At 47.0% G+C, this 27773-nt stretch overlaps 1 protein-coding gene across 3 annotated transcripts in view; it reads right to left on the reverse strand.

Moving 5' to 3' along the window:
* The window catches only part of SH3PXD2A (SH3 and PX domains 2A), a 498307-nt gene that overhangs the window by 249224 nt on the left and 221310 nt on the right, over positions 1-27773 (reverse strand). For all 3 annotated transcript variants that reach the window (XM_075348622.1, XM_075348623.1, XM_075348621.1), the window contains exons 4-5: positions 8651-8727; positions 8198-8289 (exon numbers count right to left, since the gene is read on the reverse strand). In XM_075348622.1, coding sequence (XP_075204737.1) covers positions 8198-8289; positions 8651-8727 — 169 coding nt within the window. The remainder of the gene's footprint in view (positions 1-8197; positions 8290-8650; positions 8728-27773) is intronic.

Here is a 27773-nt window from a genome sequence, read left to right on the forward strand (position 1 = left end):
TCAGTGTGCATGATCCTGGACTTTATCTCATGCGCATTACAAGAGTTTGAAGCCAGGATCATGTGCACTGAGCCAAAGTTCAGAGTCGGGCGCGATGGAAGCAGAGAGATGAGCGCGACCATCCTCTGACGCTGCACATTTATTAGCACGTTAGCACGCCAACAAGGACGTGCTTACATGCTAAGGGGTCGACTAGCCAAGGGAGCTAACGCCCTTGCGACTAGTCTCTGCGCTCATTAGCATATCATATGGGATCTTTAGAAATACTTTATCTAAAGATCCCTTTATCTATGCTACTATAGGCTGGGACAGTTAGGCAGGGATTAGCAATATACACCCAGAACTGCTCGTGGTTCTGAGTGCATATTGCACCTGACAGGTTCCCTTTAAATGTGGAAAAATGCAACTATTGCAATTGACCTCTTCTTAAAAATGCTCTGTGTTCTCAAGAACAGAGATATTTTTAAGGCTGCTTTCACACATCCGGTTTTTGCTGTGCGGCACAATCCGTCTCTTTGCAGAAAAAACGCAACCGTTTTTTTTTTTGCCGCCGGTTGCGTTTTTTCACATAGACTTTCATTAGTGCCGGATTGTGCCGCATGGCCTTGCGTTCGGTCCGTTTTTTGCCGGATGCGGCATATTTAGCCCATGCGGCGGCCGGATGGAACGTTGCCTGGCACGGTTTTTTCTCCGGCGAAAAAAAAAACGCATCGCACCGCATCTGGCCGATGCAGCACTTTTTCCAATGCATGCCTATGGATGCCGGATGCGGCAAAAAAACGCATCCGGCAGCCGCATGCGTTTTTTTGCAGTGCGCATGCTCAGTAGCGGCAAAAACCGGACGGGCCGCATGTAAAAACTTATGCAAAGGATGCAAAGGACTGCTAAAACTGGATGTGTGAAAGCAGCCTAAGTCTATAAATTACACTTCTACGGTGTATCAGAAGTGGCCGCTTTCCTAGGCAATGAGGGTGTGTTTTCAAAAACTTTGCAATATAATTTGAAATCCAGCTCCGGCTAATTTCAGTGTCACTGTACTCCTAGCTGCATCGGATGGAATACATTTCAGGCCAGTATGTCCGCCATGCCACTGGTCTGAATTGGTAATCATCAGGAGCACCCCCTCCCCTGGGGCAAGCAAGAAGTCAGGAGGCAGTAGAACAGTTCATTACTGAAGATCAAAAATAAGAAACCCCCTTTAGTGGACCTTGCCCCTGCACATTATGGCCACAAATCACAGAAAGTTGTGTTATTTGGCAATTAATTTAGCAATATATTTTTCTTACCAGATTAACTCATTGGCCCCCTCGTAGGACCCACTACAGCTCCACCAAACTAAATTTCATTTAATCTCCATTTAGGTTTTCTAAACTCTCAATGTGGATAAGTGCATGGAAGAATTTACTTCTAAATGTTGATTTCTAAATGTTTAAACCACAAGATGCATTTTTGCATTTTTTGTGGTAAAAACAAATTACCAAAAATTACACAGTAGTATGCCCAATTAATCATATGGATGGATTTTGGAATACAAACCTTAAACATTTATCATAGAGAAAATTGCAAGTTCGATTAGAATGGTTTTATACAGTCATGTTGTAAATCATCAATATCCAAAACCCAATAGTACCCCCAACCCCCCCCCCCCCCCCCCCCGCGCAAAAAAAAAAAAAAAATCTAATTTGGCATGTGAAAAACATTCCGAAAAGTACTGTCCATTAGCAGGAAACAGCTTGATGTGAAAAAGTGTAAAGAGCCAAAACATTTGTTATGTGCCAGGATTTATCATACTGAGCCCGAACCTCAACCCTAAGTTATAAGGATAATTGACAATAATAACATCTCATATTCACAATCACTCACTAATTTGGGGTTGCAAAGTGAGAACAGTACAAAAAAAATTACTTCCAGAAAATAACTCACATTACTCATTACCCTTAATTGTAAGTGAGCAGGAAGGAACAGGATATTGAACTAAAGATAAATGAGCCGGCATCAAGCGCCACCAGAGAAATTTGCATGGTAATAGATTTCTAATTAAGTCAGATTACTGCAGCAACAACTGACTGATCGCTGTTCAATCACCCTCGGGGCAGAGTGAACTGTAACTTTTTGCCACGGTTAGAAGAACTACTCCAGGTCAGGCTCTTTCATCTTCTTGGCAGTTAAACTGATAACGTTTGATGGTTTATATACTCTGCCATATGTACTGTTTTATTTAAAGAGGATCTGTCAGCAGATTTCACATTATAAAACTGCATCCTCTGTTATATAGAACTTTTAGGACTCATTCACATGTACTTTTTTACGCATGACTTCTATCCATGTTGTTCATGTATAGGACTTGTACCTATAATAGTGAATGTGGAGATTTAAAGGGAATCATCTTTCCTCCTCCTCTCTCAACCCCTCCAACAAGCCTATCTATCAAAGTTGATGGCTGCTCACTCCCCCCAGTCTTTCAAGCTCGTTGCCTTGGAATAATCTCGAATCTGCTCTATCCTTCAAGCCACCCATCTAAGCCCTATTCACCTCCTGCTGACTATAACTCAAAAATATCTCCTGGATTCATGCATTCCTTAACCAAGAATCAGGAAAAATACTAGTGCATGCCCTCATCATCTCCCTCCTCAACTAATACAACCTCCTGCTCTGTGGCCTCCCTCCCAACAATCTTGCATCCCTCCAATCTATCCTAAACTCTGCTGTGACCCAATTAATCCACCTCTCCCCATGCTTTTCCCTGGGCTCACCACTCTGCCAATCCTTTCACTGGCTTCCCATTGCTCAAAGACTCCAGTTCAAAACACTAACCATGACCTACAAAGCCATCCACAAACTGTCTTCTCCTTACATCTGTGACCTAGTCTCCCGGTACCTACCTGGACGCAACCTAAGATCCTCACAAGATCTCCTTCTCTACTCCCCTCTTATCTTCTATTCCCACAATCCCATACAAGATCTCTCCCGCCCCTCCCCCATACTCTGGAACGCTCTACCCCAGCATATCAGACTCTCTTCTACCATGAAGCTTTAAAAAGGAACCTGAAGACCTACCTCCTACCTCTTCTGACAAGCCTAAATGCTACAATAATCCTCAGACTACTATACCACAACGCAATCGGCTCTGTCCTCACGTATTATACCCTCATATATCTCCTGTAGACTGTGAGCCCTCGCGGGCAGGGTCTTCTTTCCTCCTGTACCAGTCTCTTTTTGTAATGTTCATGATTGTTGTACTTGTTTTTATGTAAACCCTTTTCACTTGTAAAGCGCCATGGAATAAATGGCGCTATACTAAGAAATAATAATCTTTCAGCAGGTTTTGCTACGTAATCTAAAGGTAGCATGCTGCAAGGGTTAAAGGAAATCTGTCAGGTGATTGTTTTTAGTACAATACTAATTTTATCTTTAAATAGGGCTTTCAGGATCAGTAAGTTTTATTGCTCTACATTATCATGTTATCTTGTTGTAAGTTCTGTAGAATTCAGTGTCTCAAACAAGCTGGTCAAATGTATGTAAGTACTATTTGGATATTCACTGCTCCCCCTCCCAGCTCTCAGTGCATTTACTCTCACTGCTAAGAGGTGGGAGGGAGTATGGGTGGGGCAGTACTGCAAATTCAGTTCAGATTAACTTTTAGGCTATGTGCGCACAATGCGTTTTTAGCGACGTTTTTGCGTGTTTTTCGGGTGCGTTTTTGGCCTCAAAACTGCATGACTTTGCTTCCCCAGCAAAGTCTGAGTTTTCAATTTTGCTGTCCGCACACACCTTTTTTTTTTTAAGCTGCGTTTTTGAGCTTTAAAAAAAAATGGACATGTCAGTTCTTTCCTGCGTTTTTCTGCGTTTTCCCCCCATGCAATGCATTGCTAAACCGCAGAAAAACGCAGATCAAAAACGCAGCAAAACGCACCAAATCGCGGTAAAAACGCATGCGTTTTTTGCCGCGGGTGCGTTTTTGTGTGTTTTTAGCGGCCAAAAACGCACAAAGACGCAGCATCAAAAAAACGCAGCGTGTGCACATAGCCTTAAGGTACAGTCACTGTATGCAGTAGAGATCCCGTTAGCGATCTCGTTATGTGTGACATCTACCAGAGATCAGGCCCCTGCTGTGAGATCTCTAGTCGTTGCAGAATGGTCCAGGCCATTTTCTTCAAAGGCGATGTCCTGCTGGGCAGGACACATCGCTGTGTTTGGCACTGTGTGACAGGGTCACAGCGACTGCTGAGATCGTTACACAGGTCGCTACTGCGACCTGTATCGTTCCTGCATCGTTGGTAAGGTCTGACTGTGTGACATCTCACCAGCGACCTCCCAGCTACTTACCTGCGATCCCTATCAGGTCGCATCGTTTTCGGGATCGCTGGTAAGTCGTGTGTGACTGGGCCTTTACTGATGCCAGCACTGAGAGATGAGAGGGGGGAGCAAGGCATATGTAGTTAGTATTTACATATGCTTAGATACTATATCACACTGAATTCTACTGAACTTACAACAAGATAACAGGACAATGTAGAGTAATAAAACTTACTGATACTGAAAGGTCTCCTTAAGCCCAATTTAAAGATAACATTAGTATTGTACTATAAAATTACCTTAGGGTACCTTCACACTTTAGCGATGCAGCAGCGATCCGACCAGCGATCTGACCTGGTCAGGATCGCTGCTGCATCGCTACATGGTCGCTGGTGAGCTGTCAAACAGGCAGATCTCACCAGCGACCAGTGAACAGCCCCCAGCCAGCAGCGACGTGCAAGCGACGCTGCGCTTGCACGGAGCCGGCGTCTGGAAGCTGCGGACACTGGTAACTAAGGTAAACATCGGGTATGGTTACCCAATGTTTACCTTAGTTACCAGCGCACACCGCTTAGCTGTGTGTGCAGGGAGCAGGAGCCGCGCACACTGAGCGCTGGCTCCTTGCTCTCCTAGCTACAGTACACATCGGGTTAATTAACCCGATGTGTAATGCAGCTACATGTACAGAGAGCAGGGAGCCGCGCACACTGCTTAGCGCTGGCTCCTTGCTCTCCTAGCTACAGTACACATCGGGTTAATTAACCCGATGTGTACAGCAGCTACATGTGCAGAGAGCGGGAGCCGGCAGCACAGGCAGCGTGAGAGCTGCGGAGGCTGGTAACTAAGGTAAATATCGGGTAACCACCTTGGTTACCCGATGTTTATCTTAGTTACCAGCCTTCGCAGCTGCCAGACGCCGGCTCCTGCTCCCTGCTCGCTTCATTTCGTCGCTCTCTCGCTGTCACACACAGCGATCTGTGTGTCACAGCGGGAGAGCGCCTTTGAAGAAAACGAACCAGGGCTGTGTGTAACGAGCAGCGATCTCGCAGCAGGGGCCAGATCGCTGCTCATTGTCACACACAGCGAGATCGCTAATGAGGTCACTGCTGCGTCACAAAAAGCGTGACTCAGCAGCGATCTCGGCAGCGAGCTCGCTGTGTGTGAAGCACCCCTTACAGATTCCCTTTAACACATAGAATTCAAGGATGTATGTCTCCTCAAGGTCCAATCTGTTGTTTATTTTCTATGTTTGTTTAAGCAGCAGGACTTCTCATTGCTTGAGCTACAATGTTATGTGCATGACAGTTCGGCATGCTCCTCCTCTGACACCTCACTGTCAATGCTCCGCCTCAATAGAGAGCCTGATATGGGTGGGACAGCTCTCAGCTCTGCTACATGGCAAAATCTAAACATTTTGATTGTGTCAGAATGGCTGCACTCAGTAAGTGATACATCATTGGATTCAGATCTCTTTGCTTACATTATGCTGCTCTCAGATGAGGTAGCAAAAACCTGTTGACATATACGATTTAGATAACCACGACACTGACCAAACGCTGATGAAACTGATAAAAAAAATACACTGATGAAACACAGACCGATTTTCTTGTATGAAAAAATGACCGACGTCTGAATGAGCCCTTAGACCTCATGACATGGTTTATTAATCTGAATACTCTTGCGGAATGACTGCTTAATTCTTATTCCGAGGCTTTTTTCTAGCTAAAATTCTCATTTTAACCGATCGCTGATATAGGACATATAAGCCCGCTCTATACATTGCTGACGTCAGCTCTTATATACAGCATCTGTTTAACCATTTAGATGCTACTCTCAATCTCTCAAATGGTTATGATCCATGTGATGTTTCCCTGCAACCAGCTCATGTGATGCCGATCAGCAACCATGACAATCAGGGGGCCTTACTGAAGGGTATCATTCCAGATGATCATTTATACTATTCACTGCATATATATGGCTGGGAAAACTTATATATTCTATTAGATATGGAGTAGTGGAGACATAATCTCCCAGTTTATTCACCTCGTCCACTTGGAATAAGAGACCATTGCATTATTTCTAAAGAAAATCAGTTGAACCAGATGAAGATATCCAAGAAAGGTTAAAGGGAACCTGTCATGTGGAAAAATGCTACTAACCTGCAGATATGGGGTTAATCTGCAGGTTAATAGCATTGTGAACCTGCCCAGCACCTCCACATTGAACAATGCTGCCGGGAGGAAATTAACTTTTTATTCCTCCCGACGATGCTCAGGTTTCAGTCATGGAGGTTGCGCCGGTACGGGTTCAGTCACTGCTCTGTGTATCGAGAGCTGCACCTATAACCGCTCCCCGCACTGACTGACAGCTGGTTCTACTGCTGAGCAACTGTCAGTCAGTGCGGGGGACGATTACAGTCGCAGCTGTAGATTCAGAGATCAATGACTGAACATGCACCGGCGTCACCCTCGTGACTGAAACCCAAACACTGCTGGGAAGATTAGTTCATTTCCTGCCAGCAGCGGGGTTTAATGTGCAGGCACCGGGCACGTTCAGAATGCTATTAACCTACAGATTAGCCCCATATCTGCAGGTTAGTAGCATTTAGGTTCCATTTAACGATAAACTGATTATCTCGATTACTGCAGACAGACAAGACCTGCACCCAGCACAGTCTCCCTTTTAGTAATATGATAAACTAAAACAATAAGCACATACCGGTACTGATCATATATTGATCAGCAATAAATATTGATTCCCAGCCTCTTAATAAATGACTATCTTCAGCCTCTGTTACTTGTTACATTATCCAGAATAAGTGATACCAACATATTGGTGGCTACAAACAGATTAAAGGGAACCTGTCACCACATTTTTGGACTCTAAGCTGCGGCCACAACCACCCGGCTCTTATATACAGCAATCTAACATGCTGTATATAAGTGCCCAGGCCGCTGTGTATAACATAAAAAACACTGTATAATACTTACCTAACGGTCACTCTGCGGTGGAATAGGGCCTAATGGGCGTCTCTGTTGTCCGGTGCCGGAGCCGCCTCTTTCGGACATATTTGTTCTCTTTCTTCTCTAGCCCCGGTGCATGACGGGTCTGACGTCATCCACACTCGCGGGCATTCCAGTCCTGAGCAGGGCAGATCAAAGTATTGTAGTGCGCAGGACCAGCGAGTGTGTATGACGTAGCCGCGTCATGCACACAGGCTTCAGAAAGAGGACGAAGATGGCCAAAAGGGGGAGCGCCCATTAGGCCCTATTCAATCGCAGAGCGACTGTTAGGTAAGTATTATAAAGTGTTTTTTATGTTGTCACAGTGGCCTGGGCTCTTATATACAGCATGTTAGAATGGTGTATGTAAGATCCCGGTGGTGGTGGCCGCAGCTTATAGTCCAAAAAAGTGGTGACAGGTTCCCTTTAAATAAACTAATCACCAAACTGCATGGACACATAAGCCGCTGGCATCTCGGTTTTGGTACCATTCCTACTAATCCATTGATCATGCCAATGCCTGTTCTTCATAGCCCATTATTCGATTTTAAGATCAAAACATACATAAACTTCTCAAAATGGGAAAATTTATGTTAGCAATTTTAAGGTTCAAAATCTCCATAAAATTGGAAAAAAAATAGACATATATTGGATTATTATTATAATTATTATAAAATAATAAATATTAAATAATATTAATAATATAATATTAATATAAATAATATTTATATTTTATAATAAAAATTATAAAATAATTAGATTTATTAGAAAACTAAAATTACAATTCTGCCAAACTAAGATTACTAGGGAACTGTGGTGTAGTATGGGAGTTATTAAATATAAATGATATTTGTAATATAAGGCAATGTACAGTGCCTTCACAGAAAATCTACACTTACTCTTTTGGTGGGTCCAGGTCTTCAGGCCGAGCTTCAAAGAACCTTAAGACGTCTTCACAGCGTGATATATGTACTGGTAATTTAACTAAAGCCTGCAAAGAACGTAAAAAGAAGCATAAGGCCAGGCTTACATCTGCATTAGATTCTGTGTTAGGAACTTCTTTTGTAGTTTCCGATAAGAATACTTATATATAGCGCAGCAGAATAAATTTGTTTTCCAGTAAAATGGCAGATACTATGAATGAAACACAATGGATCACATAATAGCAAAAACATAGGCTCCATCAGGCACCACTGGTGTCCATCAGGTGCCAGTGTTGAAGCTACCATTGTTTTATTTTCTTTCTAGGAAAAGATAATATAATATATACATGACTATGCAGATGTGAACCCAACATAACAAAAAGATAATAAGGTATATGGACAATACTAATATTATTAACATGTTCATACCCTGCAATACTCATCAATGGGCTTCAGCCTCTTCACAGCTACATCACGTATATGGCTCCTCCGGAACAGTATTTTACCTAGAATAAAAATAAATATATATAATATCAAACAAATGTAGGGTAATTAAGCAGCACAAATCTGATACTTGCTACAATAGTATTATTTCCCAAGAAAAAGTATGGTAGCATACTTGTATTAGTCTTTTGTCAAACAATGATGTCCTTATTAACAGATATGGACACCTTATGACTCATATGAGGGAATTTTATTTTTTATTAAAAACATATTTTGGGCGAAAAATATTTTTTGCTATTGAATTTCATTAAAAATGTTGCCCTATCTGGCTTTTATAGACCGTTTACTGTCTTGCACATTTCCTTCTGCCGAATGAGCTTTCAGAAAATCAGTCTGGCCCTCTCCTAGGTGGAGGGAGGGGGCTACTAGACCAGGGTTGTTCAGGATCTAGGGCAAGGAAGGCGGCCCAAACATTGCCACCTTCAAGCGTATCTTTGGGTTCGGGATTAGCGAGGGTTCCCCTAGCCTGATAGGCTCTGTGAGGCAAATCCCGGGATATGAAGATGAATTATGACTCCAGTCATGGTCCCTCATCACTCCCTGGCAGTGCCCCCTCCCTTCTTGTTCTCAGTGTTCCACTTACACCTCCATGGCCATGTCCTGTGATATGGAAATGAGGTGGTGTGGGAACAATGGACACAGGATGACTCCCTGCCGTCACCCTGTAACAAGAGTTGTATCTCATTAGCAAGGCTATGGAAATAGCCAGACAGAACGACTCCAGTAAAAAATGGTTCATATCTCGCAAGCCATATTTCCGATAAATATGGCAACCATAAAAATGGTGTCTCCGCATGCGGACGATGCCGGCACACCCTTTTTATGGGAGCGGGAGCTTGGGAAATACCCCAGGCGTGATATCAGCCAATGGGGAACTAATAGACAAGTCATGAGTCCTCTCGTTCTGTAGCTAAATTCATAACTATCACAATGAGAGCATTGGCGTCCGCCTACGACGCTCCCAGGCAAAGTTATGGCCATATTCCATGTTGTGGATTTTGTCCATAACTCCAGCCAGGGGTGGAGCAGTGCTCCCTCTGAGGTCACGAAGGTAGGAGGGGACCTGGATTTGCCCAGGTTGATAACCCTACTTCGGCCATTTTCCAGGGTTCTTTTCGCTGGGGGCACGTGTAGGAAACATCTGTGGGAAGGATCCTAGAAACCTGGGTACAGCGCCCCCCTGTGGCCAGACGCAACAAGGTAACTGCTGGAACTGTGTATGCCTGTTTGTAACCCATGCTTTGATTGTAACTGTACTCTGACATATGTATATTCTGTAGATTCCCTATTGTATATATTGTAGTTCTAGTGTGCTTTAGGCTGATTAAATTATATAATTAATCTTGTGCTGTTCTGTTATCTCGATCTTGAATCCCACGTCTGTGTGTTCGGCTAATAGTTACCGTGAAGCGGTTGGTGGCAGCGAGTTGTGCCAAGGATTATTGTGGGGAGGCCAGTGAGATTCGGGAAGATATTATATATTCCGCCCGCGGAGGTCGGGGGAATATATACCCTACTCTCACCGGGGACCCTTCAATAATCGGCATAAGTAGTATAGCGGCCTCCTTGCTTATTGTCGGGCAATTCCATAATTGGCCTGACTATAAGAGGGGCGCTAGAGAGCGCGTCACGTGCTCTGTCTGTCGGTCGGGAGGTATAAAGGAGGGGTGACCCCCACTTGTTACCCCCCGATTGTGACGTACTGGTAGCCAGCGCGGGGGATTTCTGAGTGACCCCCCCGGTGGTTTGTGACATATTGGTGGCAAGCGGTGGGATCGAGATAATAGTGTGTGTGAGTGTGAGACCCATACTCCCAGACACTAAAGACTGCCTGCAGCAGCTGTGGCTGCTGGGGTCTTCAGACTAGCTCAACACTAGAGTGTCAGAGTGCAGATACTGTGAGGTGTGTGGAGGCATCAGGTGTCAGTTCTGTGTCAGTGACCAAAAGTCTGCAAGAATGGCTGATGGCACCAGGAGCAGAGCTATGCAACTGGCCAATGCTAAGGCAGGAGCCGAAGAGAGGGAGGACGGTGCTGTGGACAGCAATGAGGAGGTTGCCCACGAGTCCTCCAGGAGCTCGACGCCAGAAAACCGTTCTGCCGAGGACATTGCACAACCTGGCAATTATGGACAAGATGAGGAGCAGCTCACCCAAGGTTCCTCAACGAGCCAGATGCCAGCCCTCCGCTCTGAAAGGGACAGTGAATCGCCTAGCTCTGCAGCGTGCCGCAGATCACCACGTGCCACTCCACCGAGCCTGGGAGGCTCGGATAGCCTTCTTCAAATGGCTATGGCCCTTCTCCAGGCTGGAGACCAGAAGGGCTACAAGGAACTCCTGGCAGAGCGCAGGGCAGAGCGGCAGGCAGCGCGTGACGCTGAGGCTGCGGAGCGGCACGCAGAGCGTGAGGCTGCGGAGCGAGAGCGGCAGGCAGCGCGTGAAGAGCGAGAGCGAGAGCGACAGGCAGACCGTGACTACCAGCTGCAGCTAGCTCAGCTCCGGCCCTCATCAGCCACACGTGACCTTCGAGACACCAAACTTCCAAAGGTCCGTGTTGAGGACTTCCCAGTGCTGGAGAAGGATGGAGACTTGGACTCTTTCTTGACTGCTTTTGAACGGACTTGCCTGCAGCACCATCTGGACAAGGACCAGTGGGCCAAATACCTGACCCCCCGTTTAAGGGGTAAGGCCCTGGATATCCTTGGGGACTTGCCTGCTGAGGCAGATCAGGGCTACGACACCATCAAGCGGGCCCTGATCCAACAGTACAACCTAACTCCGGAGTCCTACCGCAAGAAGTTCCGGACCCTGCAGAAGGGACCAAAGGACTCCTGGGCTGACCACCGGCGGGCACTTGCCCGAGCTGCCGACCACTGGACCCAAGGCCTGCAGCTTTCCACCGGACCAGAGATCCTGGACTTGGTCATCACGGAGCAACTCTTGTGGAACTGCCCTGAGGATCTCCGCCAGTTCATCCGAGACCAGAAGCCAAAGGGGTCCACGGCTACAGCTGCCCTGGCCGATGACTACACCAACAATCGGGCTCCTGAAGCCAGGAGAGCAGCCACCAGCAGCACCTGGAGAGGGGGTAAGATGAACTCTGCGACTGCCCCACCTGCCCCTAGACTGCAGGGGGTGTCCCCCTCAACTCCCCTCTCCAGGCCCGTGGCAGAACCAAGACGGTGCCACCAGTGCAACCTACCTGGACACTTCAAGGCCATGTGCCCTCAGCGTCCCAAGGCCCCGGCTCCGTCCCCGTCCCAAGGGCCGCCCAAGGTGTATTGTGTGGGTGGGGGTGGTGGTAGGTCCCTGGACAGCTTCCAACCTGTCACCGTCGGCCGGTCTGTGACCATAGGACTGCGAGACAGCGCCTCGGAGGTGACTCTGGTGCGGCCTGAGATGGTGTCCCCCCAAGACTTGATCCCTGGAAAAACCCTCGCTGTCTCCGGGATTGGAGGCACTGACCCGGCGCTGCCTGTTGCTGACATTTATGTGGACTGGGGCGCAGGGCGAGGGGTGAGGGAGGTGGGGGTAACTGATCGGATCCCTGCAAACGTGCTACTTGGGACAGATTTGGGGCAGATAACCTCCCAGTTTGGGCCCCAACCAAGGGCTGAACCTTCAGCCAGTACTGACATGCCTCCGGACAATGTTAATGTGTTATCTATGAATGATGTAAGGGAGGAGGGAGTGAACTCTGATATTTCTGCTTGCATAGACACCATAGACACACACTCAGCTTCAGCTGTGACAGGGGAGGGGGTCAGAGAAAGGTGTGACAATGCCTCTACAAGTAACCAGCCTGTGAGCTGGGATCTGTTGCCCTCTGAAGGGATAAGCAGAGAGCAGGGTGCTGCAGGGGGAGGACCAGTGTGTGGGGTGGGGGCTACCACAGCAAATGTGGGGTCCCCAGAGATTTCACAGCGGGGTTCTGTTGCTGCAGGAGGGGAACAGGCAGGTGAGATTGGGGCCGGTCCAGGAGCGGAAGTGCTCCCAGGTAAGATCTCGGTGCATGGTTCCCCCACAACCGGGGTGTCAGGAAGCCAGGTAGGCCTGCCTGAACCGGCGACTTGGTCAGGAACGGAGGAGGAGCAGGCACGACCCACGGTCGCAGCGGCTGTGGCCGCTGTCACCCGCAGTGGGAGTGCTGGAAGCCAAGGGGCCTCCCGGAGGTCCGATAGCTCTTCCCCTTCTGACCAAGTGGCAGCCGAGTCAGGTGGAGGCCAGGACACAGGTCCCGGGGTACTGACTGAAGATGTGACAGTCTCGTCGATTCTGGCCACATCTAGTCAGGGGTTTCAGGCAGCGTTAGAAGCTGACGACAGCCTGAAAGCTCTTAAGGAGCAGGCGGCACAGCCTCCCTCGGACTCGGACCCGGAGCGAGTGGTCTGGGACCAAGGACGGCTGTACCGGGCCACGGTCCAGCAGGGTTCACCGGAGGCGTGGCCCAGGGACCGACAGTTGGTGGTACCCTATCCGTTCCGGACGGAGTTGTTGCGGATCGCACATGAGATTCCGATGGCCGGACACCTAGGGATCGCTAAGACCAAGGCCAGGTTAAACCAGCATTTCTACTGGCCAAAAATGGGGGCCGATGTGGCTGCCTACTGCCGTTCGTGTGAAACCTGTCAGAGAGTGGGGAAGGCGGGGCCACACCCCAAAGCCCCACTAGTATCTCTGCCAATCATCGATGAGCCTTTCAGGAGGGTGGCTGTGGATCTGGTCGGCCCGCTGGCCATCCCCAGCAGCTCCGGGAAACGCTTCATACTGACGGTAGTGGACTATGCCACCCGGTACCCAGAAGCAGTGGCCTTGTCGTCCATTCGGGCTGACAAGGTGGCCACCGCATTGCTGGAGATTTTCTCCCGAGTGGGTTTTCCCCAGGAAATGCTCACTGACCGGGGGACCCAATTCATGTCCCAGCTGATGGAGGCCCTCTGTAAGCAAGTCCAGGTGCGACATCTGGTGGCCAGCCCGTACCATCCACAGACTAATGGCCTGTGCGAGCGGTTCAATGGCACCTTAAAGCAGATGCTTAAGATGTTGGTCGACTCCCATGGGCGTGACTGGGAGCGGTATCTCCCACACCTGTTATTTGCTTACCGGGAGGTTCCACAGGCCTCAACAGGATTCTCACCGTTTGAGCTCCTGTACGGGCGACGTGTGCGGGGCCCCCTGGCTCTGGTGAAAGAGGCTTGGGAAGGGGATTTGGCCACCCCTGGAGTGTCGGTTATCGAGTATGTCATGCGCTTCCGGGACAAAATGCAGGCCTTGACGCAACTGGTACACGACAATATGGCTCAAGCCCAGGCCGATCAGAAGCGTTGGTACGACCAGAACGCTTGTGAGAGGACCTACCAAGTGGGTCAAGAGGTGTGGGTACTGGTCCCCGTACCACAGGACAAGCTTCAGGCAGCCTGGGAAGGCCCATACCTCGTGTACCAGCAGCTCAACCCTGTGACGTACCTGGTCACCCTGGACCCTGCCCGTGGAAGGCGGAAGCCCTTCCATGTGAACATGATGAAGGCACATCATGAGCGGGAGGCATGTGCGCTCCCCGTGTGCAACCTGCCCGAGGAGGGAGAAGCGGAAACCCTCTTGGATATGCTAGCCCAGGTTAGGGCAGGCGGATCCATTGAGGATGTGGAGGTTGGCCACCAGCTCTTGGAGGACCAACGGTCCCAGCTGTGGGCCACCCTACACCCCTTCCGGGGGTTGTTTACCAACCAGCCCGGAAGGACTGACTTGGCTGTCCATCACGTGGACACTGGGGATCATCCCCCGATCCGGCGTTCAGCATATCAGGTCTCCCTGGAGGTGCAGCAACACATGCGCCAGGAGATTGACGAGATGCTGAAGCTGGGGGTGATCCAGGCATCCAACAGCGCTTGGGCCTCGCCTGTAGTCCTCGTCCCTAAGAAGGACAGAACCACTCGGTTCTGCGTGGACTACAGGGGGCTCAATGCTGTCACGGTCGCCGATGCGTACCCAATGCCACGCATCGATGACCTGCTCGATCAGTTGGCCGGGGCTCAGTACCTGACCATCATGGATCTGAGCCGGGGATATTGGCAGATCCCCCTGACTCGCAAGGCCAGGGAACGCTCTGCCTTTATCACCCCATTTGGACTGTACGAGTCCACGGTGATGCCATTCGGGATGAGGAATGCCCCTGCCACCTTCCAGCGGATGGTCAACACCCTGCTCAAGGGACTTGAAGGGTACGCGGCCGCGTACCTGGATGACATTGCCGTCTTCAGTCCCACCTGGGAAGATCACCTAGAGCATCTAGCACAGGTGCTCAGGCGGATCCACCAGGCAGGTTTGACCATCAAGCCGGGAAAGTGTCAGCTGGCCATGAGCGAGGTCCAGTACCTCGGTCACCGGGTAGGCGGGAGAACACTGAAGCCCGAGCCTGAGAAAGTGGAGGCCATCGCATCCTGGCCCACCCCCAGGACCAAGAAGCAGGTGATGTCCTTCTTGGGGACCGCTGGGTACTATAGGAGGTTTGTTCCATGCTATAGTAGCCTGGCAAAGCCCTTGACGGACCTCACCAAGAAGAAGCTGCCCTCTGCAGTCGATTGGACAATGGACTGCGAGACAGCCTTCCGGGCCCTAAAGGACGCCCTGTCCAGCCCGCCCGTGCTACAGGCAGCCGACTTCACGCGGCCGTTTGTAGTACAGACCGACGCCAGTGACTTCGGCCTCGGTGCGGTGCTCAGCCAGGTGGACTCTGCGAGCCAAGAGCACCCAGTCTTGTACCTGAGCAGGAAGCTGTTACCAAGGGAAGTTGCCTATTCCACGATGGAGAAGGAGTGCCTGGCCATAGTGTGGGCCCTGCAGCGTCTGCAACCCTATCTATACGGGCGCCACTTCATCGTGGAGACGGACCACAATCCCCTCAGCTGGTTGCACACCGTCTCTGGGACGAATGGGCGATTGTTGCGATGGAGCCTTGCGCTCCAGCAATACAACTTCACCATTCGCCACAAAAGGGGCCGTGACCACGGTAACGCAGACGGGCTGTCCCGACAAGGAGAGGTCGCGGACGGGCGCACGGGGGAACACCGGAGTGTGCTGCCCCCTAGCGCCCTCAAAAGGGGGGAGGTGTGAGGCAAATCCCGGGATATGAAGATGAATTATGACTCCAGTCATGGTCCCTCATCACTCCCTGGCAGTGCCCCCTCCCTTCTTGTTCTCAGTGTTCCACTTACACCTCCATGGCCATGTCCTGTGATATGGAAATGAGGTGGTGTGGGAACAATGGACACAGGATGACTCCCTGCCGTCACCCTGTAACAAGAGTTGTATCTCATTAGCAAGGCTATGGAAATAGCCAGACAGAACGACTCCAGTAAAAAATGGTTCATATCTCGCAAGCCATATTTCCGATAAATATGGCAACCATAAAAATGGTGTCTCCGCATGCGGACGATGCCGGCACACCCTTTTTATGGGAGCGGGAGCTTGGGAAATACCCCAGGCGTGATATCAGCCAATGGGGAACTAATAGACAAGTCATGAGTCCTCTCGTTCTGTAGCTAAATTCATAACTATCACAATGAGAGCATTGGCGTCCGCCTACGACGCTCCCAGGCAAAGTTATGGCCATATTCCATGTTGTGGATTTTGTCCATAACTCCAGCCAGGGGTGGAGCAGTGCTCCCTCTGAGGTCACGAAGGTAGGAGGGGACCTGGATTTGCCCAGGTTGATAACCCTACTTCGGCCATTTTCCAGGGTTCTTTTCGCTGGGGGCACGTGTAGGAAACATCTGTGGGAAGGATCCTAGAAACCTGGGTACAGCGCCCCCCTGTGGCCAGACGCAACAAGGTAACTGCTGGAACTGTGTATGCCTGTTTGTAACCCATGCTTTGATTGTAACTGTACTCTGACATATGTATATTCTGTAGATTCCCTATTGTATATATTGTAGTTCTAGTGTGCTTTAGGCTGATTAAATTATATAATTAATCTTGGGCTGTTCTGTTATCTCGATCTTGAATCCCACGTCTGTGTGTTCGGCTAATAGTTACCGTGAAGCGGTTGGTGGCAGCGAGTTGTGCCAAGGATTATTGTGGGGAGGCCAGTGAGATTCGGGAAGATATTATATATTCCGCCCGCGGAGGTCGGGGGAATATATACCCTACTCTCACCGGGGACCCTTCAATAATCGGCATAAGTAGTATAGCGGCCTCCTTGCTTATTGTCGGGCAATTCCATAATTGGCCTGACTATAAGAGGGGCGCTAGAGAGCGCGTCACGTGCTCTGTCTGTCGGTCGGGAGGTATAAAGGAGGGGTGACCCCCACTTGTTACCCCCCGATTGTGACGTACTGGTAGCCAGCGCGGGGGATTTCTGAGTGACCCCCCCGGTGGTTTGTGACAGGCTCCACTGGCCGTAATGATCCCGTCACAGATTTCTTAAATTGTCTTTTTGGGCTTATAATTTCCGCTTTATTGATTGTTTAAAAATCAAGATATCTTTACAAGTTTATGTATATCATATCACTTATATAACACCTGTATCAGTTATATAATGTGAAGATACACATATTTATATATGAAGGAGTTGCCCCGCAAATGATTGTAATTAAGAATAATTTTATTATATGATATCAACTGAATTGATTCTGAACTGAGGCATACAAACATAAGAAAAGCAACCAGATTTGTGTCACTGAAAGAGTAAAAACCAACAAACCAACAGCAAGCAATACATAATCCCATACAGCGGTAATAGTGGTGTGGATATACAATACTGGGCATTGATTTATCCCATGTGCACATATGAACTGAAAGGATTACTGATACATTTTTTGGGTTTCTTTCAAGTGCAAAATCTTTGAAGCAAAAGATAATGCTAAATCTGATACTAGATGATGGAGCCAAATCCTGTGCACCACTGTGTAGGCAACATATTCATGTTCGTAAGACATCAGATTTATCATTTCTTACCCACTGTGTAGTAAACAGATATTACAAAGATCCTATTTAAAAAAGATCTCATGCTGCTTCATCTGGAAAGTGCCAAGGTTTTTGAAAAACTAGTGACCTTGCTAACGTACTGTACGCTAAGATGTACAACGGTGTCCAAGAAAATCCATCTATCGCAACACTGGGACTATTGTACATGTACATGAGAACCATTCACCCAATTGGCAGGCGGTTTGGTGTTTTGTAAATCGAGCCCCCTCTGATGTGGCCAAGGGTTCTCTATTCCCCAAATAGGATGAGCACAATACATTTATACAGTGTTCCTCAAATCAAATTTGTCATTAGCAAGTCATATGTCTTTAGGATAGTTCAAGAGAGTGTGACTGTGACCAGAGTGGATCTCTGACATGCTTAACTTTAAAAGGGGTTACCCAGGACTTTTAGATTTATGGCCAAACTTTAGGATAGCTTATCAACATTAGACTGACGGGGATCTAATAACCAGAACCCCCACTCATCAGGTGTAACCAAGCCTCGCTGCAGCTCTATGTAAACTGTTTATGGAGCTGGAACACCACAGCGCTCTCTGTACACCATATAATTGGCAGTTCTTGGGTCCAGAAGCATGGCTCCCATTCACTTTAATGGAATATTAGTGGCAGGACCTGAGAATGACCCACTACAGGATTTCCAGAGGTGTACTGTTCTGTACACTGGGGTTTTTTTTACGGCTTCTGTGGGATGTATTAAGGAAGTCTACCACCTATCTGGTATTCATGACTTTTGGTAAGAATCTAATATATAAATTTGAGTGTATGTATGTGTGTATGTATGTATGTATGTATGTATGTATGTATGTATGTATGTATGTATGTATCTATCTATGTATGTATCTGTGTGTATGTATGTCCGCTAAAGGAATGCGCGTCGTCACATTTGCAATCACGAAATTTTGCACAGCCAGCTCATTTGACTATCATAGGCCTCTTTCACACGTTCGTGAAAAACCACGCATATTTTTCACGGACGTGTCAGAGGTGCATTTTGCCCTCAGTGAGCTGTGTTTATGGCACACGTGTGTTCCCCATGTGTTATCCGTGATAACACACGGAGAACGGGAACTTTCTGCTCACCTGTCCCTGGCGTCGCTGTCCGTGGTGCTGATCTTTGGTCTCTGGTCCTGCCGACTTCCCGCTGCTGCTGCTTCCGGCCACAGTGACGTGAATATTCAATGAACATAATGAGCGGAGGTCGGAAGCAAGTGACAGCAGCGGCAGAGACAGGAGGGCTGGAGAAGGTGAGTAAAGATTTGTTTTTATTTTCTCAAACACGTGTGTTTTCTCTGACGCGTGTCACACGGAACACCTCCGTGTGGTCCATTTGTGTTCAATGTGACACCCGTGATGTCGGAGAAAGACGGACATGTTGACGTGTGGAGCACACAGACACACGTATGCTCCACACGTACACATGGTCCATGGCAGAACACGCACGTGAGCGCAAACCCATTGATTTTAATGGGTCTACGTGTGCCCGTGTCTCCGGTACGTGAGGAAACGGACCAAACACGTACCGGAGACAAGGACGTGTGAAAGAGGCCATAGACTGTTTTGACGGAAAATTTTAACCCCACGCTTTACAGTTATTCGCCAAAAAACTCTTACTTGCTGTTTGGATGTGTGAGGAAATTTATTGGCTGTTGTGACAGTTACCCTGGATATTTATCAGGTGACCTATAGCAACCAATCACAGCCCTGCTTCTATTTTGCTACAGGTCATTAATAGAAGCTCTGATTGTTTGCTATAGGCAACAAAGGACATTCTTAGTGATATGCTAGTATGATATCGGTGGTGAGAAAGAGGTGGGAGAATAGCAGAGGGAAAGTGAGAGAGAGTGAGCCCAGGAGAGTGGCAAAGTGAGAGAGAGGGAGTGTGGGAAACAGGAAAAGAGGGGGAGAGAGACGGAAAGAGGGAACGTGAGAGAGGGAAAGTGGGAGAGTGGGAGACCGGCAGAGTGGGAAAGAGGGTACAACAGAGGGAGAGTGGGAGAGAGACAGAGAGAGACTTAGGTACTATCCCAGGCGATGCCGGGTACTACAGCTAGCTGCCTATAAATATCAAAGTCCTGGATAACCTATGTTATCATGCCAAGAATCCACACTGGTTGCCATTCATTAATACAAATCTGCATCTCAGGATATTCTTAAAATGATCTTTATTCTCTGCTCTTTTGTATAGTACTCAACGCCAATCAGTCCCATGAGCATGTGCATGTATGGACCAACCTCGAAGCCTGCTGTCAGCTTACTAACCTGGCTCTTTTGGCTGTGATCCATGGGTCGGGGTTAGGGAGCTTACAACAGGCAATGAGGATGGTCCAAGGGCGGACATATCATTGGTGTAACCTGTGTGGCTGCATAATGGCCCAAGAGGTAAGGCAGGACATTTCTATTTTCAAAGTCAAAGAAATTGCATACTATCATGAGCTATTGGGTTGCAAATGGTCCTTATATTGTTCTTGCATAGGGGTCCATTTTTGTCTGTGTCCGTTAGTGGGTTGGTCTGTAAATGCCCATCAGACCACCCAACTACAGGTACCATGCAAGACTGCAATGAATAAAGATTATTTTTAGAGACATCTCCAGATGTAGGGGTGAACTGAACAGATAGGATCCTAATTAGGAGGGACATAATACACTGGCAGCAGTTTAGTAAAAAGAAACCTGATGACGACATGTTCTCTTTATGCCTAATAAATATATATAGTAAAGGGCTATTCCAATCTTTAGAAGTTATCACCTCACCGCAGGATAGATGACTGATGAAAGGCTGATTGTGGAAGGGTCTGATAGCTATGACACCACTGATCACCTCTACTGAACCCTGTCTGCAGTGCAGAAGTGCAATTCCCAGAGTCCCCAGCAGTCCCACAGTGAATAGATGGAGCAGTAATGCATGTAAATGGCCATCACTCCATTCAGATGAGCATTTCAGAGCCCCATTCTTTGGATCAGTGGGATTCCTAGTGGTCCGACCCCCACCGATGAGTATGTTTTCAGAATGGAGAGATAATAACTTCTAATACTGAACTTCTAATACTGACCATAAATATAAGTTTGTATGTCAACAAAAAACATTTAGGAACATATCAAAACATTTCTGAAATGTAGTGTAGTCCAGGAGGAGTTCACCTGTTGACACCAGATTGTTTCAACTCATATCTCCATTAGTCTCATAGCCTTTGAACAGAATAGTATACAATTATGTCCAATTGTGGATATTCACTTGAAATAAAATCCTAGTTACATTGCTTATCTATGATCTCAAAAATTGCATATGATTTAAAGCTGTTTTGGATGCAATTTTTTTTTTAATCATTTTTAAATTTTGCAATATATATTATATATTATATTAATATATATATATATATATATATATATATACACATACATACATACATACATATATATATATATATATATATATATATACACACATACATATATATATATACACATACATATATACATACATACATACATATATATATATATATATATATATATATATATATATATATATATATATTTAAAAAAAAAACCCAGAAATCTTGCAATTTTCACATTGGCCATCTTGTATAAACTTACACTCACACTCCCTGTTCTGAACAGATGAGTTTTCAGCAGTGTCATTATCATCACACACAGCATTACAATGACAGACAACAGATCTATGAACAATAAATAATCACTCCCATTTCCAGCAAAAACACCCGTGCTCAAATCAGTGCACGAGCAGAAAGCTCTCCTATACAATTCAATGAATCTTGGCCCATCTAGTGCTCCTTGTAATGCCCAGACTAGCATCCGCGCGCTGTCATGCTCCCTCCCCCAGGGGTGACATCAGTTCTTTCACATGCCTAGCCGTCCTACAGTGTCTGCCCTGTTCTCGGATCATGCTGCTGTCTCCCGGTGCCTGCACACACCTCACAGGACTCCTGGGAATGCTGGTAGGGTGCACGAGGCCATGCCCCTTTTCTTAAAGGAGCAGCACACCCTAACCTGAAAGTGCCTCAGGTCACCTGAGAGGTTTCAGGTATTTAAGGCACCTTCATTTTAAGTGAGGTGCATGGGCAACAAATTAGTTACATTATTAGTTATAAGGTCCTTTAGTGCTGCTGTTGCTGCTGCTGTTTTGTGCTACATTCTGCTGCTGACTGTCTATGTTTCAGTGCTATCCTAAGCTTCTGCTACGATCATCCATGCTGGCTGGCTACCACAATACCCACTACTGCAAGTATCCACACCGGTCGTTGCTGCCGTATCCATCCGTCCATCCATACCGGATGAATCCACTACTCTGTCTGCTACTACTGTCGTTTGAATCAGAGACTGTACTTTGTTAGTGGCGCCAGCTGCTGGGGTACCGCAGATCCCCTGGATCTGCCCTCTGCCAGCTGTTTACCAGCATGTGTACCTGCATGTGAAGACTCGGCAGCCGGTCCAGTTCGCTCCTCCAGGCAAGTAAACGGTACCTTTGGTCCAGTGGACCCACTAATACCGTGCTCGCCCGGTGAGTTTAACCCTGTGTATGTCCAAGTGGATACTGAACAAGACACAATGTGTGAGTTTATTACTAGTCTTAATGGCCAGTGTAAACATTCTAGAACTCTTATTTTTAATATAGACAGTGATATGGAACATTAAAAAAATATTAATATAAACAAAATACATTTAACACACATCTAATTTAAGCAAAAGGTAATTTTCTGATGATACTTGTACATTCAAATTTACGTTTTACTACAATCACAAAACTTAAAAATAGAGGCCCCGTTACACGCAACAACATCGCTAACGAGAGGTCGTTGGGGTCACGGAATTTGTGACGTATATCCGGCCTCGTTAGCGACTTAGTTGCGTGTGACACGTACGAGTGACTGCTAATGATGTAAAATACTCACCAAATTGTTGATTGTTGACACACACGTCCATTTCCCAAATGTCGTTGCTCGTGCAGGACGCAGGTTGTTCGTCGTTCCTGAGGCAGCACACATCGCTACGTGTGACACCCCAGGAACGACGAACAACACCGTACCTACGTCCTCCGGCAGCGGCTGCTCTCCGCCCCTCCTCTTCAAATGGACAGCTGCCGTGTGACATCGCTGTGACGCCGCACGAACCGCCCCCTTAGAAAACAGCCTATTCGCCGGCCACAGCGACGTCGCTAGGAAGGTATTGGAAGGGGTCGTCGACGTCGCTAGGAAGTATGTGTAACGGGTACTAGCGATATTGTGCACCACGGGCATCAATTTGCCCGTGACGCACAAACAACGGGGGCGGGTGCTTTCACGAGCGACATCGCTAGTGATGTCGCTATGTGTAAAGCCCCCTTAAGAGTTCAAAAAAGTATAGAAGGAAACAGCTGGAAGAGACTTTAGAGTATAAACCCCCAAATAAATAAAAGATATTGTTAGGAAAAATAGAGTTTAGCCAAAAACCACACAAAGGAAAAATCTGGACTAGTAAGAGAACTGAAAGAATGAAGAATCACTTCTATCTCTCACATTATTGTCTTCCAAACAAAAGATAAGAAAACAGCTGGGAAATGAGAAGAGAGCTGATGTTTACAAAGGCGCCATTTCCAATCATTATTAAAGTGAAAGTTAGGCAAATTAGATTTTTCCAAAATATTCACATCAGAATCAATGGAGTACCAGGAGTTGAAACGAGGACCCCTTAAGGGGTGCTTCACGCACAGCGAGATCGCTTCTGAGATCGCTGCTGAGTCACGGTTTTTGTGATGCAGCAGTGACGTCATTAGCGATCTCGCTGTGTGTGACACTGAGCAGCGATCTGGCCCCTGCTGTGAGATCGCTGCTCGTTACACACAGCCCTGGTTCGTTTTTTTATTGCTGCTCTCCCGCTGATAAGCACACATCGCTGTGTGTGACAGCGAGAGAGCAACAATCCTGAATGTGCAGGGAGCAGGAGCCGGCGTCTGACAGCCTGCGGTAAGCTGTAACCAAGGTAAACATCGGGTAACCAAGGTGGTTACCCGATATTTACCTTCGTTACCAGCCTCCGCCGCTCTCGCTGCCAGTGCCGGCTCCCTGCTCTCTGCATATGTAGCTGCAGTACACATCGTGTAATTAACCCGATGTGTACTGTAGCTAGGAGAGCAGGGAGCCAGTGCTCAGTGTGCGCGGCTCCCTGCTCTCTGCACATGTTGCAGCACAGCGACGCGTGTCGTTATGATCGCTGCTGCTTCTGCTGTGTTTGACAGCTAAGCAGCGATTATAACAGCGACTTACAAGGTCGCTGTTACGTCACGGAAAATGGTAACGTAACAGCGACGTCATTGTCGCTGTCGCTTAGTGTGAACCCAGCTTAAGGGTGGATTACACGCTGCGACATCGCTAGCGATCTAGTTAGCGATGTGACACACAAGATCACAGATAAGATTTGCCGAGATCGCACATAGGTCATTTTTATAGCGCCGGCCACATGTGCAATCTCGGCAAATCGTATGTGCGATCTGGCGTGTTACCTCGCTAATGAGATCGCTAGCGATGTCACAGCGTGTATTCCATTTGGTTTTTGATTAATACCACCCAACTCAGAACACATGGACAGGAGCAATGGGTACTTTTTTGGCTACCTGTCGCCTTTCTATGACCTTAGGTTTTAAGCTATATGGCCAGTTGGTGGCATTTGCTGTACAGTCCAGACTAGATCAAGGAAGAAGTTGGCTAGGTGCTTACGTCATTTAACATAGACACATTAATTTACCATTAAAATGCCATTATTACAATAAGGAGATATTGTGGACATTTTATTTGGGTAACAACAGGAGCGGACACACACACAAAAGTGGGCCCCTGTGCAAGAACAATATGTGGGCCCTCTAGCTCAGATAAAACACAATTCCACCTGCTTTAGAAACAGAAGTGCCCCCTTACCTCTCGGGCCTCTGTGGGGCGGCACAGGTGGCACCGATGGTACGTCCGCCCCTGGATATCAAACTATGCACTGGTTCAGAAATGGCAGTCTTTTGGACTTCACCTAAGCATGCACATTGTATACTTTACAGAAACAGTGTATGAAAAAGAACACACCCTCAATTTAATGATATCACTCTTGAATTCTGTCCAAATATCATCATGTCATAGGTACTTACAAAGTATACATGTCACGCATGTGTCACGGGTGACAGTCATCTGGTCTCTGGCCATAGAAGGTCATAGTATTAGCAAAGAAATAAATACCAGTAGGTAGCAAATAGGAACTCTTACATGTATAGTTTCTGTGAATGTAGCAACATGTGATATTAAAACTTAACTTTTAATTGGGTTCAATAATAACTATTATAAAAGTGAACAACCGTGATCCAAACACCAATTTAAAACCTGAAAATGATGAGGCCAATCGAGGATTATAGCGCCATCACTTTCATTCAAAAAGGGTGAGATTTTCATTCACCCATATCATATACCACAGGTAAAACGGAGGGTGAGGTGTCCTATATATATGTGTCCCCTCCAAAGATAATAGCTGGGGAGGTGATGGATATGAATGACCTACAATATTATATGAGGTCTATATCAAACACCCCAGACTTGGTCTATCATAAATGACTTTAGGCATATACAAATACCTGCACAGCTTATAGATCACACACTGTGAGTTCACAAAATGGGGGACACCTTACTAAGCATATAACATAAATTGTGGTATCCAATAAATGGTAGCTTTTGATGAATACAGTACATATAGGCAACCATTAAATCGACTCATCGACCAAAATCATGGATTATGCAATGATGTTAATAACACATAAATGGAACAATCTCACCCGAATCTTGTGTCCCAATGGGGGTCAAGGTTCTCCTGTGTTGTTGAAATCCATATGTCAGGATGACGGGAGAAATGGATTGGTCACTGACCCTATTAGGGGTTAAGCTGACCCTTTTTCATGTAAAATTCCCGCCCTGACCAGGACAATCCACAACTGGCCTTGTTACCATATACCACAGGTGAGACAGAGAGTGAGATATCCCATATATATGTGTCCCCTCCAAAGGTGATAGCTGGGGGATAATAGCTATGGATGACCCACAATATTAAATGAGGTCTATATTAAACACCCCAGATGAGGTCTATCAAAAATGACTTTAGGCATATACAAATACCTACACAGCTTATAGTACACACACTGTGAATTAACAGACTGGGGGACATCTTATTAAGCATATAAAAATTGAAATGCAATGTCCAATAAATGGTGGCTTTTGGTAAATATAGTACATACAGCAACCATTACATCGACTCATCACCGAAATCGTGGATTATGCAAAGATGTTATTAACACATAAATGGAACGATCTCACCCGAATCTTGTATCCCAATGGGGGTCAAGGTTCTCCTGTGATGCTGAAATCCGTATGTCAGGATGACGGGAGAGGTGGCTTGGTCACTGACCCTGTTAGGGATTAAACTGACCCTTTTTCCACGTAAAACTCCCGCCCTGACAAGGGCAGTCCACAGCTGGCCCTGTTGTGGCTAGCCCTAGAGTCCAGACCAAGTGCCTCCCGACGCGTTTCACATCATATGCTCATCAGGGGAGACATATGGCACTTAAGAATACTGGTGATGGCTCGAAATGGAGCTCAACCCTGCGTGGCCTGGTATCATTGAGGATGTACAGAATAATGGGGCTATAAAAAGGAGCCCTCATCCCACCCCCTGTTGTGCGATCCGCCTCTGTCAATTATGCAGATGATACGGCGGTGAAAAGGAAAACCCGGATATTCAGGGATTAAACCAGAATTGATATATACACTTTTAAATGATTAAAGAATACATGTCCCGACGACACTGTATAAGGGTGCACCCCCTTTACCTAGTATGTGAGGTTATTACCAGATAATCAGATGGTATATTCAGTTTGTAAAACCGTAGGTACAAAAACATGCACTTCCTGATTCCGGGGTCACATGACAGGTCACGCGGCCCGCGGCACGTCATGGAGGGAGGAGAATGCACCACGTCATAGGACGCAGCGTGCATACCAGACAGAGGAGGACGTACCTCCCAGTTCCAGGGTCACATGACGAGTCATGAGGTGCGCGGCGCGTCATGATGAGAGGAAGTGCGTGCCAAGCCACAGGAAGTGACGTGCATACCCTCCATCAGATGACGGCCTGATGGAGCGCATGGTCCACCGGTCAGGTGACCATGTCGCAATCCATAGGCTGTCAGACACGTGACTTATATGAACGAATAGTAGCGCGCATGACTTACTAGATGTGAAAAACGAACATAGTACAATCAGCCAGTTGTAAATCACATAAAATGCGTGGAGATCATGCAGAGCTAAAATAAGTAAAAATATGCTGACAAAAAGGGGGGGGGGGCATATGGATTGCCCGTATTGCACATGCTCACAAGTCTTCAGGGTAACGAATTACATCCCATATATGAGGAAACATGTATACCGGTATCACACTGTTTTACGTTCTAATGAGAACGGATTGGAAGATAAATAACACAATTGTAGCTTATATACATACTATTCCAAGCCAATAGTGTATTGAAACGCTCCAAAAATACCTTTTAATCATATAGAGGTATTAGAGCGATGCATATCAAGAGTAAAAGCAAAGTTGGGTGCTATTACTACGTCACCAATTGGGTGAGGGGAGGGGGGGGGGGGGAAGGGAGGAACAGGGATCACCAACCCAACCTCCTGCGAGGAGGACAATTGATATATATAATATCATATACCGTGCATGATCAACCATGAATCCCAATTACATATCCGGACGGAATGTCCAGATATATGAGTTCAAATGACATGTACCAGAATAGCTAAAAAGAGAAACAGAACACAAATCAGAGAGAGGGAATGGATATAGACCCACTGAAAAGGACAGTTGTTAGATGAAGCACCCATAGTTCAGTTGTTCATTAAGGCCGGAGGGAGAGACCGTATTTAACCGAAAAATCCACCTTGCCTCTTTTTGCAAGATGAGTCGGTCCCAGTCTCCCCCTCTATTGGGTTTTTCTATTTTCTCGATGCCGATAAATTTGACGGCATCTTTTTTTCCACCATGGG

The sequence above is a fragment of the Anomaloglossus baeobatrachus genome, chromosome 5 (genome assembly GCF_048569485.1).
Source record: "Anomaloglossus baeobatrachus isolate aAnoBae1 chromosome 5, aAnoBae1.hap1, whole genome shotgun sequence".
Classification (NCBI taxonomy): domain Eukaryota; kingdom Metazoa; phylum Chordata; class Amphibia; order Anura; family Aromobatidae; genus Anomaloglossus; species Anomaloglossus baeobatrachus.